At 39.7% G+C, this 19,972-nt stretch overlaps 1 protein-coding gene across 2 annotated transcripts in view; it reads left to right on the top strand.

Moving 5' to 3' along the window:
• Window positions 1-307: 307 nt before the first annotated feature.
• LOC128695336 (uncharacterized) overlaps window positions 308-19,972 on the top strand; it is a 40,166-nt gene continuing 20,501 nt past the window's right edge. The window contains exons 1-2 of one of the 2 annotated variants that reach the window (XR_011391925.1): window positions 308-13,286; window positions 17,322-17,420. Coding sequence is in view for 1 of the 2 variants with exons in the window: in XM_070084454.1 (XP_069940555.1) it covers window positions 13,209-13,286; window positions 17,322-17,420 (177 nt within the window). In the remaining variant the exon portion in view is untranslated. The remainder of the gene's footprint in view (window positions 13,287-17,321; window positions 17,421-19,972) is intronic. The other variant, XM_070084454.1, reaches the window with a different exon arrangement.

Consider the following 19,972-nt stretch of genomic DNA (forward strand, 5'->3'; position numbering starts at 1 on the left):
TTAGAACTTAAGTGCCTCCTGGTGTTAGACAATGCCCCTGGTCATCCTACAGACGTGGCAGAGCGACTTTATGGGGACATGAAATTCATTAACATCAAGTTTTTGCCTCCTAATACCACTCCTCTCCTGCAGCCCATGGACCAGCAGGTTATTGCAAACTTCAAAAAACTGTACACAAAAGCTCTGTTTGAAAGGTGCTTTGTAGTGACCTCAGAAACTCAACTGACTCTAAGAGAGTTTTGGAGAGAGCACTTTAATATCCTCAATTGTGTAAACCTTATAGGTAAGGCTTGGGAGGGAGTGACTAAGAAGACCTTGAACTCTGCTTGGAAGAAACTGTGGCCAGAATGTGTAGACAAAAGGGATTTTGAAGGGTTTGAGGCTAACCCTGAGAGGATTATGCCAGTTGAGGAATCCATTGTGGCATTGGGAAAGTCCTTGGGGTTGGAGGTTAGTGGGGAGGATGTGGAAGAGTTGGTGGAGGAGGACAATGAAGAACTAACCACTGATGAGCTGATAGATCAACTTCAACAGCAAGAGGCCAGACCTGAGGAAACTGGTTCAGAGGAGGGGAGAGAGAAATTGAAGAAGTTGCCTACTACAAAGATTAAGGAAATGTGTGCAAAGTGGCTTGAAGTGCAAACCTTTTTTGATGAAAATCACCCTCACACAGCTATTGCAAGCCGTGTTGGCAACCTGTACACTGACAATGTTGTGAAACACTTTAGGGAAGTCATAAAGGAACGAGAGGTACAGGCCACTATGGACAGATATGTTGTGCGACAGAAGTCCAGTGACTCTGAAGCTGGTCCTAGTGGCATTAAAAGAAGAAGGGAAGTAACCCCAGAAAAGGACTGGACACCTCAAGTCTTAATGGAAGGGGATTCCCCTTCTAAACACTAACACTCTCTCCTCCTCCCATCCCATCAATCATCACCAGATCTTCAATAAAAGTAAGTGTCATGTAATTGTGCATGCCTTTTTCAGTTTGTGTGTATTAAAATTAATATTTCATGTGGTAAAAATTTTTTTTTTTCATACTTTGGGGTGTCTTGCACGGATTAATTTGATTTCCATTATTTCTTATGGGGAAAATTCATTCGCATACCGATTATTTCGCATACCAATGACCCCTCTTGCACGGATTAAAATCGGTATGCGGGGGTCCACTGTATATATATACATATGTACTATCACTGGACACTTTCCTAGAACTGCTGCAGCTTTTGGAATTCTTGGAAACATGGTGTGTTCACAATGGTGTTTTACACTCCTCACACATAAAACAAGTGTCTGCATTTTTGTGGGTGTTTTGTGGTATGTGCATAGACAAAACACCTCTTCTGAGCATTTTTCTTGAGAGCAGTAGAAGGCAGTGGTATGGGGTAGTGATCACCAGGCCTCAGACGATAGGACGTGTCGATAATTTCGTGGGCGCTGGTCTATTTCAAGTGTTGTTCCTTGGTACAGTGGAACCTCTACTTGCGAGTTTAATCCGTTCCATGACCTTGCTCGCAACTTGATTTGCTCGTTTGCAAGAGTCAATTTTCCTCATTTAAATTAATTGAAATGCAATTAATCCGTTCCAGTGGAATTCTGTACTTCAATAATTTCGTTAATGTCAACTCTACGATTTATTTATCTATCTCACTTCATCTAATATGACATAATAAACAATATAAATAACATAGAAACCTGATATATACTCTAAAATGAATAAAATGTCATTCATGTAGTGGTATGGGTGGTGTAGGCGGTGGACGAGAGTTTGTCTGGACACCGGGCAAAATACTTCATGAATAATTTCGCTAATATCATTTATACGGCTTATTTATCTATCACAGTTCATCTAGTATGACATAATAAACAATATGAATAACATAGATACATGATATATACTCTAGAATGAATAAAATAGTGGACCCCCGGTTTACGATCAGCTCCCAATGCGACCAATTATGTAAGTGTATTTATGTAAGTGCGTTTGTATGTGTATGTTTGGGGGTCTGAAATGGACTAATCTAATTCACAATATTCCTTATGGGAACAAATTCGGTCAGTACTGGCACCTGAACATACTTCTGGAATGAAATAATATCATAAACCGGGGGTCCACTGTATGCCATTCATGTAGTGGTATGGGCGGTGTCGGCGGTGGAAGAGAGTTTGTCTGGAGTCCGGGCAAAATTCTTCATGAATAATTTCGCTAATATCATCTATACTGCTTATTTATCTATCACAGTTCATCTAGTATGACATAACAGACAATATAAATAACATAGAAACACGATATATACTCTAGAATGAATAAAATGTCATTATATAACAGGTGGAGGTGGCCACAACCGCTCCCTCTTTGTTGTGGTAAACACTGCCATCTAGTGACGGCCTTTTGAAGCCATCTATTATTATAATTATTATATGTAGTACATTATTATTATATATGTATTATTATTATAATTATTATTATTGTATTATACTACTACTATTATTATTATTATTATTATACGTATTGTTATTATTCATATTATTATTATACATATTATTATTATCGTTATTATTATTATATAAATTATTTGTAATTTTTATTCACACAAAAAATATAAGATTTACTGTTATTCCTTATTGCAATAATTGTATAAATATGTCAACCCATTCGCGACTGCATATTGGAATGGACAGTGAAACAGCCAAGCAGTGGACCACTTCTCCTAGGTTGAACTCAATTTCAAGGCACTTCGTCATGAAACCAATCAAAATCAAATGAAACCAAAAAAATGAGAATACAACCATAAAAACCATACAAAAATACCACTAAGGGGTGGCTAATTGCTGAGAAGTGAGCTCCATTATTTATGCTTAGATTTCTTTCATTATTATTATTATTATTATTATTATTATTATATAAATTGTAATTTTTATTCACAATAAATATAAGATTTACTGTGATGTCATTTGTTTACACTGAAACAGCCAAGCAATGGACCATTTCTCCTAGGTTGAGCTCTATTTCAAGGTACTTTTTGTCGTGAAAGCAATCAAAATCATATATATTTCTGTAATTTATCTTCCATTCTATCAAATGAGACTAAAAAAAACGAGAATACAACCATAAAAACCATTCAAAATTACCACTAAGGGGTGGTTAATTGCTGAGAAGTGAACTTCATTATTTATGCTTAGATTTCTTTCATTTTTGGTGTACATTAACCCTTTGAGGGTTTCGGCCGTACTAGTACGTCTTAGGCGTAGGGGTTTTTGACGTACTAGTACGCATAAATTCTAGCGCCGTCAAATCTCGCGGGAAAAGGCTGGTAGGCCTAGGTGTGAGAGAATGGGTCTGCGTGGTCGGTGTGCGCGGTAGAAAAAAAATCTGGGACCCAGTGGTGCATTGTGGGAATGCCCTCTTAGTAAACAATGTCCACCATGCCTCGCGGTAAGAAGCTCCTCGCTCCTCGGCGAATTGGGACACTTTTGTTCCCCAGTGACAGTTCTAATACTGATGGAAGTGCCAGTGAAGATGAGTTTCGTGGTTTTAGTGAGGTTTTGACTGAAACTAATGACCATAATATCAGTAATAGTGAGGAAAACCCAGACGACCCTCAGCCTTCCACCTCTGGTGCTGGGCCCTCTTGTTCACGTTCAGTTGTTCCAGAACCCAAGAGGAAACTTCTATTTTCCCAAATCCCAGACTCAGATGAGAGCATGGGTGATGATAGTGATAGTGAATATGAACTACAAGCTCTTCAAACTAGTTCCAGTAGTGATAGTGAAGTGCAATATTCCCCAGTGAAGCGTCAGTATATACGACGATATATGCGCTCTGGTAGTGTGCCATATGTTATACCAAGGGGAAGGAGTGTATCTCGGAGTACATCCCGTGGCTGTACAACAGGAACAGACAGTGAAAATGACGAAGATACTGTTGCAATTGGGATGGAAAATGTGCGTGGTGGTAGTGGTGCTGGCGGTGAGGCACCAGCAGTGGGCCATGCTGCCACCCACGCCGCTGCCTCAGCTGATATAGAACAAAGGCCACCATCCCCCACTCACCCACCACACCAGCCTCCACAACCACAACCTCCACAACCACAACCACCTGTCATTGTCCAGTACCCACCAGCAGACCGCACCTGGGATTGGCAGGAAGCTGTCAATTTTGTTCCAAATGCCCACCAGTTTGATGACAGCCAAAGTGGAATACGGCCATCTTGTACACTTGGGAACAATGCCACTGAACTGGAATGTTTCGAGTTATTCTTTGACGAACTACTGATGAAAAGTATTGTCATGGAAAGCAACACATACTACGAGTACACCATGGCAAACACATTACTTTCACCAAAATCACGTCTACACCAGTGGAAGGAGTCAACTGTGGCTGAGATGTATCTTTTCTTTGCCACAATAATGCTTATGCCACATGTGTATAAGCACAAAGTGAAATCATACTGGTCAACAGACCGCCTGATTGCAACCCCAGGTTTCAGTGATATAATGCCAGTGAATCGATTTGTGCTAATGTTACGTATGCTTCACTTCTCAGATAAAACCAGGCCTGACAGAACTGACAGGTTATATAAGATTAGGAATGTGTTTGTGTATCTGAAACAGAAATTCAGTACGCATTTTTATCCCTTCAGGAAGCTTGTAATTGACGAGTCTTTGATTCTGTTCAAAGGAAGACTCTTTCAAGCAGTACATACCAAGCAAGAGGAAACGCTTTGGTATAAAGTTTTGTGCTTTGTGATTGTTACAGTGGTCTGGTATTGGATATTATTGTGTACACTGGAAGTTATACATTGCAAAATACCAGGAAGTTATTGGGCATCTCTGGTGATGTGGTTCGAACAATGATAGAACCATACCTTGGTAAGGGGCATATATTATATACAGATAACTGGTACACAAGCCCCTCACTCAGTGATTTTTTGCGAGTGAACATGACAGATGTGTGTGGCACAGTGCGTGCAAATCGGAAACATATGCCCAGGTTTGACGCTGGCACTCGTAGAGGTGAGGTGCAGGCGTTTGCTGCCAATCACATCATGGCATTTCGGTGGCATGACAAACGAGATGTCACACTGTTGTCATCAATTCACCCTAATGAAATGGCAGACAGTGGCAGGCAGCATAGAGAGAGCAATGAACCCATTCTAAAACCTGCAGCTGTGATTGATTACACCTTCAACATGCGTTCAGTGGACAAATGTGACATGCAGATTGGGTTTGCTGATTGTGTTCGCAAGAGTTATAAGTGGTACATCAAACTGTTTTTCCATCTTCTGGACATTTCCATGCTCAATGCTTATAATATGTATAAGATGAGGACCAGAAACAAACCACAGTACGGCGAATTCTGTTTGTCTGTCATCAGACAAATAGTATTCAAGTACCAAGGAACAGCACCTGCAATTGACCGCCCACCAAATTATCAACAACTACCTGCTCGTCTGAAGCATGGTGATCACTTCCTGGTAAAACTGCCTGCTACTGCTTTCAAGAAAAAGGCTCAGAAGAGCTGTTACGTCTGTGCACATACAAAAAAACGCCCACAACAACGCAGAGACACTCGTTTTATGTGTGAGGAGTGTAAAACTCCACTGTGCATGACACCATGTTTCAAAGAGTTCCACAGGCTTCAGAACTTCTAGAAACATTCCCTGTGACTGTATATGTGTATATAAAATATAGAAAAATAGTAATAAACAACATTTCATATCGTTTGTTTGTGTAAATATTTTCTATAAACAAAATAATGACAACAGTGTTTATGCCCTTATTGTGTAGTATTGAAAAAGAAATAACTTACAAAATACTGATCATGTTGGCCTCAGAGGCCATAAAAGTTACTCAGAAAAAGAAAAATTGAAAAATAATTGAAAATAGTACATAAAAAAGTAAATAGAAAAATACCGGGTGACAGCAGTCGGCGATGTTACCATATGTTGTTCAATTTTGGCAAATTTCACGCCTCCATATCTCGGTAAGTATTGACGTTAAAATTTTTTTGTTTAGCCTATAATGTTTAGAAGAAAAAACTATTTTTTCATAAGAAAAAAAAATTTTTTTTTTTTTTTTTGAAATTTGGCCAACCCTGAGAACGAGTTTCGGAGAGGGCCTGTCGACCCTCAAAGGGTTAAGAAGCATCTTTCCATCATACACTGCCCAAGTTTCAATAAGATAGTCCAACAAACAAATAAGATACATTTCCCGAGATCAAGAGCAAGAGCCCCTCACTAGTGTCAAGGAACCTGCCTTGAGGTCTGCTCGCTTGTGGAAATTTTGCTCGCGTATGGAAGTAAAAAATCGACCCATCGACTGCTCGTATTTGGAAAAACTCACACGTGGACACGCTCGCAAGTAGAGGTTCCACTGTACTTGAATATTATTTGTCTGATAACTGACAAACAAAATTCACCATATATTTGGGTTTGTTGTTGGTCTTCAACTTGTACATATTATAAGCATTCAGCATGGAAATGTCAAGAAGATGGAAAAAGTGTTTTATGTACCACTTATAACTCTTGTGAACACAATCAGCAAATCCAGTCCACGTGTCGCATTTGCCCACTAAGTGCATATTGAAGTTGCAGGCCATCACAGCTGCAGGTTTTACAATGGGTTCATTGGTCTTTCTATTCTGCTTGCCAGTGTCTACCATTTCGTGTCGGTGAACTGATGTCAATGTGACATCACGTTTGTCATGCCACCGAAATGCCACGGTGTCATTGGCAGCAAACACCTGAACATCACCTCTACGAGTGCCTGAGTCGAACCTGGGCATATGCTTGTGATGTCCACTCACTCTCCCACACACATCTGTCATGTTAACTCGCAAGAAATCACTGAATAAGGGACTTGTGTACTAGCTATCAGTATATAAAATATGCCTCTTACCAAGACATGGTTCCATCATTGTTCTAACCACATCACCAGAGATGCCTAGTAATTTCCTGGTATCTTGCAATGTATTACTGCCAGTGTACACAATTATATCCAAAACCAAACCACTTTTGCAATCATACAGTATAAATAACTGTATAAGAACATAAGAAAAAAGGAACACTGCAGCAGGCCTACTGGCCCATGCAAGGCAAGTCCAAGTCTCCTACCAACTTAAGCCAATGCCCCAACCTAGTCAGGTCAGTTCACATTCACTTAAGGAAGGAACATGACAACTGACCTAGTAGCACAAGCTAATCAGGTCCAACTCACACCCACCCACACCCGCTCATGTATTTATCTAACCTATTTTTAAAACTACACAACGTTTTAGCCTCTATAACTGTACTTGGGAGTTTGTTCCACTCATCCACAACTCTAATACCAAACCAGTGCTTCCCTATATCCTTCCTGAATCTGAATTTTTCCAACTTAAAACCATTGCTATGAGTCCTGTCTAGGCTAGATATTTTCAGCATGTTATTTACATCCCCTTTATTTATTCCTGTCTTCCATTTATACACCTCAGTCATATTGCCCCTGATTCTACACCTTTTTAGAGAGTGCAGATTCAGGGCCCTCAGTCTATCCTCATAGGGAAGATTTCTGATACATGGGATCAGCTTTGTCATCCTCCTTTGTATGTTTTGCAGAGCATTTATATCCATTCTGTAATACGGTGACCAAAACTGTGCAGCATAATCTAAATGAGATCTAACCAAGGATATAGTATAGAGTTGAAGAACAACCTGAGGACTCCTATTATTTATGCTTCTTGATATGAAGGCAAGGATTCTGTTAGCTTTTTTGCGAACACTTATGCATTGTTGTCTTGGTTTCAGATTACTGCTAACCAGAACTCCTAAATCTTTTTCGCAATCCGTTATATTAAGATCTACGTTATTTAGTTTATATGTGGCATTGTTATTTTCCTGTCCAACATTTAGAACTTTGTATTTGTCTATACACCTACCATCCGACTTACGACCTGCTCGACTTACGACCACTCGACTTACGACCGTGTTTTTTATGCCAAATTTCTGGGAAATACAACTATTTTTGTTGTACACAGTGTTTATCCTAAACCTTACAGTATAAAATACAGTACTAACAGCATAAAAAGTAAAGTAAAACATGAAATACCAAAATCAAACAATAAAATAGTCATTACAAAAATGTTTTGTTGATATTCAGTAGTAAAGTTCGATTTACTACCATTTCGACTTAATGACCGGTTTCTCGGAACCGAACTCGGTCGTAAGTCAGATGGTAGGTGTATTAAACTGCATCTTCCACTTCTCCGACCACTACATCAGTCTATTCAGATGTTCCTGGAGTGCTCTAATGTCCTCGTCAGAATGAATTCGACGGCCTATTTTGGTGTCATCAACAGACTTGCTTATGTCACTCTTTATGCCCTCATCAATGTCGTTTTTGTACATTGTGAACAACAGGGGGCCCAACACTGACCACTGTGGAACACCGCTCGTGACGCTTCCCCACTCTGACTTCTCTCCATTTATGCAAACTCTCTGCTGCCTATTTGTCAACCATGCCTCCATCCAGGAAAAAATTTTTCCTCCTCTTCCACGTGCCTTTATTTTCCTCAGTAGTCTCTGATGTGGGACCCTGTCAAAAGCCTTGCTGAGGTCCATATACACAATATCATATTCATTACCATGATCTACCTCCTCAAATACCTTAGTGAAAAAAGGCAGGAATGCCACTTTGTAAAGCCATGCTGAAATTTGTTGATTAATTTATGCTTTTCAAGGTGGCTACGCACTGCCTCGGCAATTACTGATTCCATAAATTTTCCCACTATGGAGGTTAGGCTTATTGGTCTATAGTTCGAAGCTGAGAACCTGTCACTTGCTTTGAAAATAGGTATCACATTTGTCATTTTCCACTTATCTAGCACCATGCCAGTCTATAGTGATATGCTGAAAAGATTAGCCAAAGGTTTGCTAAGCTGCTCTTTACATTCCTTTAGAACCCTTGCATACAGTTCATCAGGGCCTGGGGATTTGTTAGGTTTTAATTTATCTATTTGCCTAAGGACCATGTCACTTGTGACCCTAATCGTGCATAGTTTATCATCCTGTTCTACTTAATTTATTATTTCTGGAATATCGCTCGTATCTTCCTTTGTAAAAACTGAGAGGAAGTATGTGTTAAAAATTCTACACATTTCCTTATCACTGTCCGTGAGCTGACCCAAGTAACTTTTGAGTGGGCCTATCTTGTCCCAGATCTTACTTCTGTATACCTGAAAGAATCTTTTTGGGTTAGTCTTCAATTCTCTTGCAACTCTAACCTCATAATCTCTTTTTGCTTTTCTTATTTCCTTTTTTATTTCTCTCTCTAACTAAATATATTGATTTCTTAATTGCACCTCTTCTCTTTTGCTTTGCCTATATATGCCTCTCTTTTGACCAATGAGATGTTTTAATCTATTGTTCATCCATTTAGGATCATTTTTGCTTGATCTGATTTCCCAATTTGGAACATAAGTTGTCTGAGCAGCTAGAACTATGCCCTGGAAAACGTCATATCAGCAATCATCGCCACCTACCTGACCCATAGCCAGGTCATTCCAGTTCAGCCCACCCAAGTAATTTTTCAGTCTTATGAAATGAGCCAAGCAGAAGTCAGGGACAGAAACTTGATTGCCATTGTTAGGGGAATTCCATGATATATTAAAACTGAGTGATTTGTGATCACTTTCCCCAAGCTCATCATTAACCTCAAGATTATTAATTAAAGTTTCCCTGCTGGCAAGAACCAAGTCAAGCAGGTTATTTGCTCTAGTTGGCTCTGTCACAAACTGTTTTAAAAAACAATCCTGAATCATATCAAGAAAGTCACTTGACTCTAAATTTCTTGTCAAATTGCTCCAGTCAGTCGGTCTATAGTTGAAATCTCCCATCATCACAACATTTTCGTATGTAGAGGCCTTACGAATGTCATCCCATAGGAATTTACCGCACTCCCTATCAAGATTTGGGGCCCTGTAAATCACACCCAAAATTAGTTTTTCACAGCCCTCGAGAAGCTGTAACCAAACAGATTCAATGGCTGACACTTCTAATTTTATATCTTGTCTAACACAGCAATTTAAATTGTCTCTGACGTACATCGCTACTCCACCACCCTTCCTGTTGACCCTGTCAGTGTGGAATAATTTATAGCCTTGTATGTGATATTCAGAAGGCTTCTGTCTATCTTGCAGATTGAGGCAGGTCTCTGTTATAGCAAGGATATCTGTTTCCTCCATGCGTGTCATAAGAGGCAACTAAAATGCCGGGAGCAAGGGGCTAGTAACCCCTTCTCCTGTATATATTGCTAAATTTAAAAGGAGAAACTTTAGTTTTTTCTTATGGGCCACCCCACCTCAGTGGGATACGGCTGGTACGTTGAAAGAAGAAAGATCTGTTTCCTGCACTTGCAATTAATCTTAGCTCGTCTAACTTATTTCTTACACTCCTGCTATTAGTATAGTAGGCCTTAAGGGAGCTAGTCCCTTGCTGCCCTCTGCTGTCTCCCTTCATGATGAATGTCTTTTATACATTTACTGTTTTCAACCCTAGTGTTGCAACCTGACTGTTTCCCACACACACACCCATACCTCTATCAATTTAAAATCCTAGGCATTTCAGCAATGGCCCTCTCGATTGAGTTTGCAAGAGCTACCAGCCCTGCCCCAGAAAGATGTACCCCATCCCTTACATACATATCATGTTTGCCATAAAAGTTGTCCCCAGTTGTCAATGAATGGGATTGGAAGTTCCTTGCAGTATCTGTCTAGCCAGCAATTTACACCAATTGCCCTAGACAACCATTCATTGCCCACTCCCCTTCTAGGCAAGATGCTGTATATGATTGGGACCCCTTAATTAAATCTATTGCTGACCTGTACTTATCTAGCAGCTCTTCTCTCCTACCCTTCCCAGTATCATTTCCACCAGCATTGAGACAGATAATAGGCTTGTTCCCATTACCTGACATATTATCCAACCTGTTGACTATGTCATTAACACCAGCTCCAAGGAAGCACACACTATCTCTTTCCTTCTTATTCCTATTACAGAAAGCATGGTCCATATAACTTTCCTGTGAGTCACCAACCACAAGGATGCACTTGCCTCTATTTGCAGGGAAAGTAGTACCTTTACCTTCACTGGCCACTGAAGTACACTCATCCTGAAGAACAGAGAAGTGATTTCCTTCCTTCAAATCTTCTCTCTTAACTTTCCTTATTTTGATGCTCTTCCCATTACTGGGAACCACTTGCCACTTGTAGCAGGTGCTGGACTGCACCTCGCTGCTGGTAGCCTCGTTCCCCTCCACCGTTCTAGCTACCTCACACTCGCTCCCAGACCTATTGAGGTGAACCTTCAGCCTCCTGATTTCCTTCTGAAGAAGCAAGACTTCCTCCTTCAGCTCTCCAACCTCAGTTTTTAAAACACTGCAAAAGCAAGCCATGGCTTTGTAACCGCCCACACTAATCCCCAAAGCAGCTCAGGGCCTGTGACCTCACGTGACGACTGACCACTGTTTCCTCTTGCTTGGTATGTACTGCTTGAATGACAGTCTGCCTTTGAACAAAATCAAAGACTCATCAATAAGAAGCTTCCTGAAGGGATAAATATACATACAGCACTTTTGTTTCAGGTACATAAACACATTCCTGATCTTATATAACCTGTCGCTTCTGTTAGGCCTTATGTCTGAGAAGTGTAGCATATGTAATAGTAGCACAAATCTATTCATTGGTATAAAGTCATTGAAAGCTAGGGTTGAAATCGAGCGGTCTGTCGACCTGTATGTGTTGACACTGTGCTTATACACATAAGCATTATTGTGGCAAAGAGCAGATACATCTCTCCCACAGTTGTGTGCTTCCACTGGTGTAGGCGTGATCTTGGTGAAAGAATTGTTTGCCATGGTATACTCAAAGTATGTATTGCTTTCCTTGACAATAATGTCCATCAGGGGTTCATCAAAGAATAACTGAAAGCATTCCAGTTCAGTGGCATTGTTCCCAAGTGTACATGATGGCCGTATTCCACTTTGTATTTCATCAGAGTGATGGGGATTGGGAATAAAATTGTCACCTTGCTGCCAATCCCAGATGCAGTCTGCTGGTGGGTCCTGGATATTTACACGTAGTTGTGGTTGTGGGAGTATGGGGTTGGTTGAGGGTGGTTGTGGCTGTGCTGAGGAAGTAGTGTGGCCCACTGCTGGTGCCACATGACTCATGCCACCACCAGCACCACCACCTGCCACCCCGCTCACATTATTCATCCCCAATGTAACAATGTCGTCATCGTCACTATTAGTTCTTGGTGTAGGGCCACAGGATGTGGTCCGAAAATTACTACTACTACTTGGAATAACATGTGAGACACTACCAGAATGCATGCTGCGTCGTGCATACTGCCACTTCACTGGAGAATATTTACCCTCACTGTCGCAACTAGAACTGCTTTCAGTAGCTTGGAAATCAGTATCATTATCACTTTCACTGCTCACATCTGAGTTTTGTACATGACGAAATAGTTTCCTCTTTTGTCCTGGTACAGGTGAACATGATTGAGACGGCCCAGCACCAGAGGTGGAAGGTTGTGGGTCATCTGGATTTTCATCATTAATTACGTTATCCTGGGCACTGCTTTCGGTCACACCCTATCCAAAACCATGAAATTCACTTTCGCTGGCGCTTCCATCGCTGTTAGAGCTATCACTTGGGAACAAAAAACCTCCAGTCTGCTGAGGAGTGAGGTGCTTCTTACCGCGAGGCTTGGTGAACAAGGATTAATTACCAAGATGGCGTTCCCACAGTGCACCACTGAGTCCCCGATTTTTTTCACAGGGTGCACACCCACCACGCAGACCCATTCTTTCACATGTAGGCCTACCAGCTTTCTCCTGCTTGATTTGAAACCGCTAGAATTTATTTGTATCAATACGTCAAACACGGTGGCTCATAAGATGTATATATACGACCAAAACAGTCAAAGGGTTAAAGATAGTCCGTGTCCCAGTGTTCCCTTAAGAAGACATGTTAATACATTCTCATATACTGGCAACACACCTGACAAAATTTGGTTCAAGACTTAATATTTAATTGTGTTTTAAATAAATCAGGATCTGGGTTTTTTTTTTTTTTTACTAAATGTTTTGAATGATATTGCAGTACTGGCGTGGAAATAGGACGCCAGATTTTGGACGTGAAATGTTGCAAATGCCCTTCGCGTGATATGGTAAATGAAGATAAAGGGCAGCAAAATTCCCTTGCCAGCACTGCTTTACGAACACATGAAGATGAAAAGAGAAAGGTAGTATTTTCTGTAGTGCATATTAATGACATAATTGTAAAATATTGATAAATGAGTAATATAATGAAAAGCCATGTAATTACTAGCATAAACAGCTTCTTGCTAATTTTTAATATTCACAAAGAAAATATATTTATTTCTAATGCACTATAAATATTTAAACGAGACATTTGTGCAGCATTTGAGTATCTTTATTTTAGAAGCATTTCACCAGCCAGTGGCTTCTTCAGTCCAATACAGAGAATGATAGAAGATGAGGAGTTTGAGACAATCAGTCCCTCAGCCAGGAGTTGATGTTTTCAGTCCATCAGTCTTGATAGCAGTTAGTATATTTATGGAGATAAGGCTTATTAACTGCAGACAGATGAAGTTGTTTAATATATTTATAGATGGGGTTGTAAAGGAAGTAAATGCTAGGGTGTTCGGGAGAGGGGTGGGATTAAATTTTGGGGAATCAAATTCAAAATGGGAATTGACACAGTTACTTTTTGCTGATGATACTGTGCTTATGGGAGATTCTAAAGAAAAATTTGCAAAGGTTAGTGGATAAGTTTGGGAATGTGTGTAAAGGTAGAAAGTTGAAAGTGAACATAGAAAAGAGTAAGGTGATGAGGATATCAAATGATTTAGATAAAGAAAAATTGGATATCAAATTGGGGAGGAGGAGTATGGAAGAAGTGAATGTTTTCAGATACTTGGGAGTTGACGTGTCGGCGGATGAATTTATGAAGGATGAGGTTAATCATAGAATTGATGAGGGAAAAAAGGTGAGTGGTGCGTTGAGGTATATGTGGAGTCAAAAAACGTTATCTATGGAGGCAAAGAAGGGAATGTATGAAAGTATAGTAGTACCAACACTCTTATATGGGTGTGAAGCTTGGGTGGTAAATGCAGTAGCGAGGAGACGGTTGGAGGCAGTGGAGATGTCCTGTTTAAGGGCAATGTGTGGTGTAAATATTATGCAGAAAATTCGGAGTGTGGAAATTAGGAAAAGGTGTGGAGTTAATAAAAGTATTAGTCAGAGAGCAGAAGAGGGGTTGTTGAGGTGGTTTGGTCATTTAGGGAGAATGGATTAAAGTAGAATGACATGGAAAGCATATAAATCTATAGGGTAAGGAAGGTGGGGTAGGGGTCGTCCTCGAAAGGGTTGGAGAGAGGGGGTAAAGGAGGTTTTGTGGGCAAGGGGCTTGGACTTCCAGCAAGCGTGCATGAGCGTGTTAGGTAGAAGTGAATGGAGACGAATGGTACTTGGGACCTGACGATCTGTTGGAGTGTGAGCAGGGTAATATTTAGTGAAGGGATTCAGGGAAACTGGTTATTTTCATATAGTTGGACTTGAGTCCTGGAAATGGGAAGTACAATGCCTGCACTTTAAAGGAGGGGTTTGGGATATTGGCAGTTTGGAGGGATATGTTGTGTATCTTTATATGTGTATGCTTCTATACTGTTGTATTCTGAGCACCTCTGCAAAAACAATGATAATGTGTGAGTGTGGTGAAAGTGTTGAATGATGATGAAAGTATTTTCTTTTTGGGGATTTTCTTTCTTTCTTTTTTTTGGTCACCTGCCTCGGTGGGAGACGGCCGACTTGTTGAAAAAAAAGAAAAAAAGTTGAAGTGGAGCAGTGGTAGGAGTCACTAGTGGAAAGAAGTCATGCCTATAGGTTAGGCAGTTCTGTCAGACACAGCAACATCTTAGGATCTTGATGTTGGGAATTTTTCAAAGTTTGCCTAACCTATAGGCCTGACCTACTTCACTAGTGGGTCTTTCCACTGGTAACTTTACCTACCACTACTCCATCTTATCTGTCTGCAGTACATCAGCCCCATCTCCGCAAATATGCTGCAATTTTATCAAGATTGTTGGACTGAACACATTGACTCCAGGCTTAGGGACTGATTACTTCAAACTCATCATCATCCACCATTCTCTGCATTGGACTGAAAAAACTGCTTGCTGGCAAAATGTTTCCAGAATAAAGATACCCAAATGTTGTACAAGTGTCTCATTTATCAGCTTGTTGCTTTTCTAAACCATTTATTAAAAAATTGACATTTAACTTGGTCGGACAGGAACTAATTCTGCAAAATTTAAAGTGTTAACCAGCTGTCTGTGCATGTTTCAATTTTCCTTCATAGAGGCTGCCTTCAAGCACTTCTTGACCTGAGGAAATTAAGCTGCAGACTCCTGAAATCTATCTGATTACTGCCCGTTTCTCAGGTGCCGTATGACCCCTATGGGCTTAGCACTTCCCCTGGAATATATTAATTATAATGTACTCTCACTATTTGTGGTTGCTAGGGTCCTAACCTTGTGGGCACTTTCATACCTGCTCGTAAAACTATGTATCGAGCCTACCTCCACCACCTCTTCTTCAAGATCATTCTATATGATACTGTACTTATTCTAGTGTGAGGGATAAATTCAAACTCTTTGACCTCCCTCTTTCGATTAATGTGAGCTAGCTGTTAACATACTTATGTTGGCCACCTGTATGGAATGAGGTTCTGCAGCATTGTGTAGCTCGTACATATTTATTGCCCTTTGAAGGTCTGCACAACTTGGTTAGGTGCTCAGTTACTCTTGTTGTGATTTATCCCCATGGTAATATGTATGGTCTCATCAGTCTTGTGTATGTATTCTCTGGAATATTTTGCTTAGCAAGGTTATATGACCTTGTTCTGCATTCCTCTTAGAATAGGAGAAATAGTTTGTGCAGCTGACATGAATACTCCAAGGTCTTTCACATATTCTTTTTTTTTTTTCTATTTGATGATCATCTTTGGTTTTGTTTACAGTATCCTCTTTTGAGTTCTTCATACTTTCCATACCTAAGCAGCTGGAACTTATAAGCATTAAATGTTATGTTGTTTTCCACTGCCCGCTGGGAAATCCAGCTTATATCTTCATGCAATTCTTTTTCATGTTGTCTACCAACGAGACTTTCATGCTTATTTTGGTGTCTTCTGTAAATGATACAAAACTGTGGTGAATGTTTTAATCTGTGTCTGCTATGAGGATAAGAAGCAGTGGCGGTGACAATACCATGAAATTTTGATGCTGATTGGATGAGACCTTCTTGAGTTATGAGTAAAATTAAACCAAAAAGTTAGAGGAAGAAAAAAATAATTTAGGCAACATAATGTTTGACAATCAGACACGTGTGAAACATCTGGGTATCTTTATTGTCGATGTTTTACCAACCTGTGGCTCTATCAATACAAATTCAAGGACATAATTGGAAGACAGTAGAACTATATACAAAAGTTGAGGTAATCAGTCCCTCAGCTTTGGAGCTGGTGAAGAGCACCGTAGTTGTGAAGAGTCTGGAGCACAGGCAAGAAGGCTGGTGCTTATATAGTGATGTCATGTGGTGAGGGATGTGTAGCAGACGAAGACATTGTCACGGGTAGGTGGGGTTCCCCAATGGAAGTAGGTCATACCTGAGGGACGGGTCAGTAGTAGTTAAGAAGGTTGTAAAGACATTCTTGTTTTCATAATGTCCGTATTATATACCATTCATATACAACTTGTTGGACTGCAACATCATGGAATCTTGGTTCAGAGGACATCTCCACAGCTTTAACTATTACTAGCCCATCCCTCGGGTATGACATACTTCCACTGGGGAATCCTGCCTACCAGTGACAATGGCTTTGTCTGCTACACGTCCCTCACCATCCGACACCAGCATGTAAGTGCCAGCCTTCTTGCCTGTGCTCCAGACTCTTCATGACTATGGTGCTCTTCACCAGCTCCAAGGCTGAAGGACTAATTACATCATTTTTTGTATATAGTTCTACTGTCTGCACTCTGAAGCAGAGGTAGGGTTGTTGTAGTCCGAGGGTAATCTTAATTGTGATGTTAGCTCACTTCTGGCAAGACAGCTATTGAATGAATGATGGTAGATGTATTTTCTGGTTTGGCTCATCATACCTTGGTGGGAGACAGCTGTTGTTAAAAAATTGATCTTTTCAATAAATATTTCATTTTGATTATTTAGATAATGGTACTTATAAAAACTTATATTGTCAGATACAGAAATTGGCTTCTGAAATTAAAGTGGGGCAGAAGAGAAAAAGACCCAACATCAAGCTGGAACCAGGAACTGTGAGTGGCACTGTAAATATTCCAGTAAGTACACTGTACCATTTTAATTGTGCTCTATTTAATAAACACGATTACTGTTTAAGAAGTTAATCATTACAGTTTTATAGGTTACCAACTAATTAGTCAGGAAAGGTAATTTGAGTATAGTGTTTTACAAGAGGCTTTATCAGAGCTTCTCTCAGGTAGGTTCCTTGATGCTGGTGAGGGCTCTTGATCCAAGGAATTATAATTGTCCTTCAGTTTCTTGGACTGAACTCAGTTGCCTCCAATTCCCCAGACACTGTATTGATCCCTACAGGTTTAATGCTACCCCACAAATGTAATTTTTTTTTTTTTAACTGTGCGTCTGTTAATTACTTGGTTCACAGCCTTACTCCAACAAATACTGGGTTAAGAAGGAGGTAGTAAGGTCTACAACTATTGAAAACCTTGATATATACATTGTGAAAATAGAGCAACGTGAGACTAGCTAGTCTCACGTAGCTACAATGACTAATCATAGATGTAAAACGACATGTGAGCAAACACTAGGACATATTTATTAGAAAATGTTTGTTCTGGGACCTTAACCCTTTGCAGGCAGGTGCTGTAGTACTATGTGATGAGCTCAGCTTAGATAAGCTGTGTGCAGTAAATTTTGGCCTACATATGAGAGAATGGGTCTTAGTGGTGAATGTGCACCATATAAAAAAGTCCTGCCTCATGCAGTGCATGATGGGAAAAACTGCGATTTTGCAGTGTACTTTCGTATGGTTTTTATGGTTGCATTCTCAGTTTCTTGGTCTCATTTGATAGAATGGAAAATATATTAGAGAAATAAGAAATTTTGATTAGTTTCAGGACAAAAAGTAGCCAATATTCCAGAGTGCATAAATGATGTCACTCGTCCAATATGCGTCCAGCTGGCCAGTCTAATACGCATTTAGGAATAAATTGACATTATTAGTACAATTATTACAATAATGCAGTAGTCTGCAAAACAGTAAATCTTCTATATTTTGTGTGGATAAAAATTTAAAATTTAAAGCAAGCATAATATGGGATAGGCCTGAGGATGTAACTGATGAACAGAGGAAATGTTTTTTAGTGCTAGGAATGTTTACATTGTTTATTCTGGACCCTATTTTTAACCCCTTGACTGTCGCAACCCCAAATCCTGAGGTGTCTCCTGGTGTCGCAAAATTTCCGAAAAAAGAAAAAAAAATTTCTCATGAAATGGTAGAGAATCTTTTCCCGATTGTAATGACACCAAAAGAACGAAATTTGATGGAAAACTGATGGAATTACGCTCTCGTGAAGTTAGCGACCTCGGCGATATTTACGAATTGGCGATTTTGCCCACTTTGAGCTTTATTTTTGATTAACCCTTTGACTGTTTCAGGCCCCTCTCTGAAACTGTCCTTCTATGTCGCTCAATTTTTAAAAAAAAAAAAAAAAAATTTTCTTATGAAATGATAGAGAATCTTTTCCTGATGGTAATGACACCAAAAGTTCGAAATTTGGTCGAAAACTCGTGGAATTATGCTCCTGCGAAGTTAGCGGTCTCGGCGACATATGCGTATCGGCGATTTCGCCGACTTTGAGCCCTATTTTCAGCCAATTCCATTGTTCCAGTTGACCAAACTCATAGCTATTTCTTTAGAACTCCATTTTATCTATCAGCTGAGTACAAGAAACCTCCCATTTACTAATTTGGACTACCCAATATGGTGGTTAGAAATTGGCAATTTGGCCAATTTCACACAAATTAAAAAAGATGCCAATTTCAAAATAGGGTCCATAATAAACAAGGTAGACATTCGTGGCACTAAAATAACATATGCTCTGTTCATTAGTCACATCTCTAGGCCCCTCTTATATTATTATTGCTTTCTATTTTGATTTTTTATTCATACAAAAAAATACAAAATTTACTGTTATGCAGACTACTGCATTATTGTAAAAATGGTATAAATAATATCAGTGCACTAGTGAAAGAACATTAGACTCCCCAGTTGACGTGTATTGGACGTGTGGTGTGATTTATTTACTCCTGAACATTGGTAAAAATCGAACATTTCCGCTACTTTGAGCTCAGTTTCAAGGTCGTTTTCATCGTCAAAGTAATGAAAATCATCTCTATTTCTGTAATATGTTTAACATTTTATCACCTAAGGCCATGAAAACGCGAATACAACAATAAATACTTTACGAAAATACACCTCAAAGTCGGCGTTTTATTCCAAAAAAAAATTATCAGTTTTTTTTTTCTCATTACGATTTTTTTTATGTGGTTCACACTGACCACACAGACCCATTCTCTCACTCGTGGGCCTACCAGCTTTCTCCCGCTTGATTTGAAGCCGCTAGAATTATTGAGTATATATACGTCAGAAACATTGGCTCGTAAGACGTATTTATACGTCGAAAACAGTCAATTCCATTGTTCCAGTCGACCAAACTCATACCTATTTCTTTAGAACTCCATTTTTTGTATCGATTGAGTACAAGAAACTGCCCATTTACCGATTTCAACTACCCAATAATGTGGTCAGAAATTTGCAATTTGGCTAATTTCACGAAAATTAAAAAGTATG

Source organism: Cherax quadricarinatus, chromosome 13, assembly GCF_038502225.1.
Source record: "Cherax quadricarinatus isolate ZL_2023a chromosome 13, ASM3850222v1, whole genome shotgun sequence".
NCBI classification, from domain to species: domain Eukaryota; kingdom Metazoa; phylum Arthropoda; class Malacostraca; order Decapoda; family Parastacidae; genus Cherax; species Cherax quadricarinatus.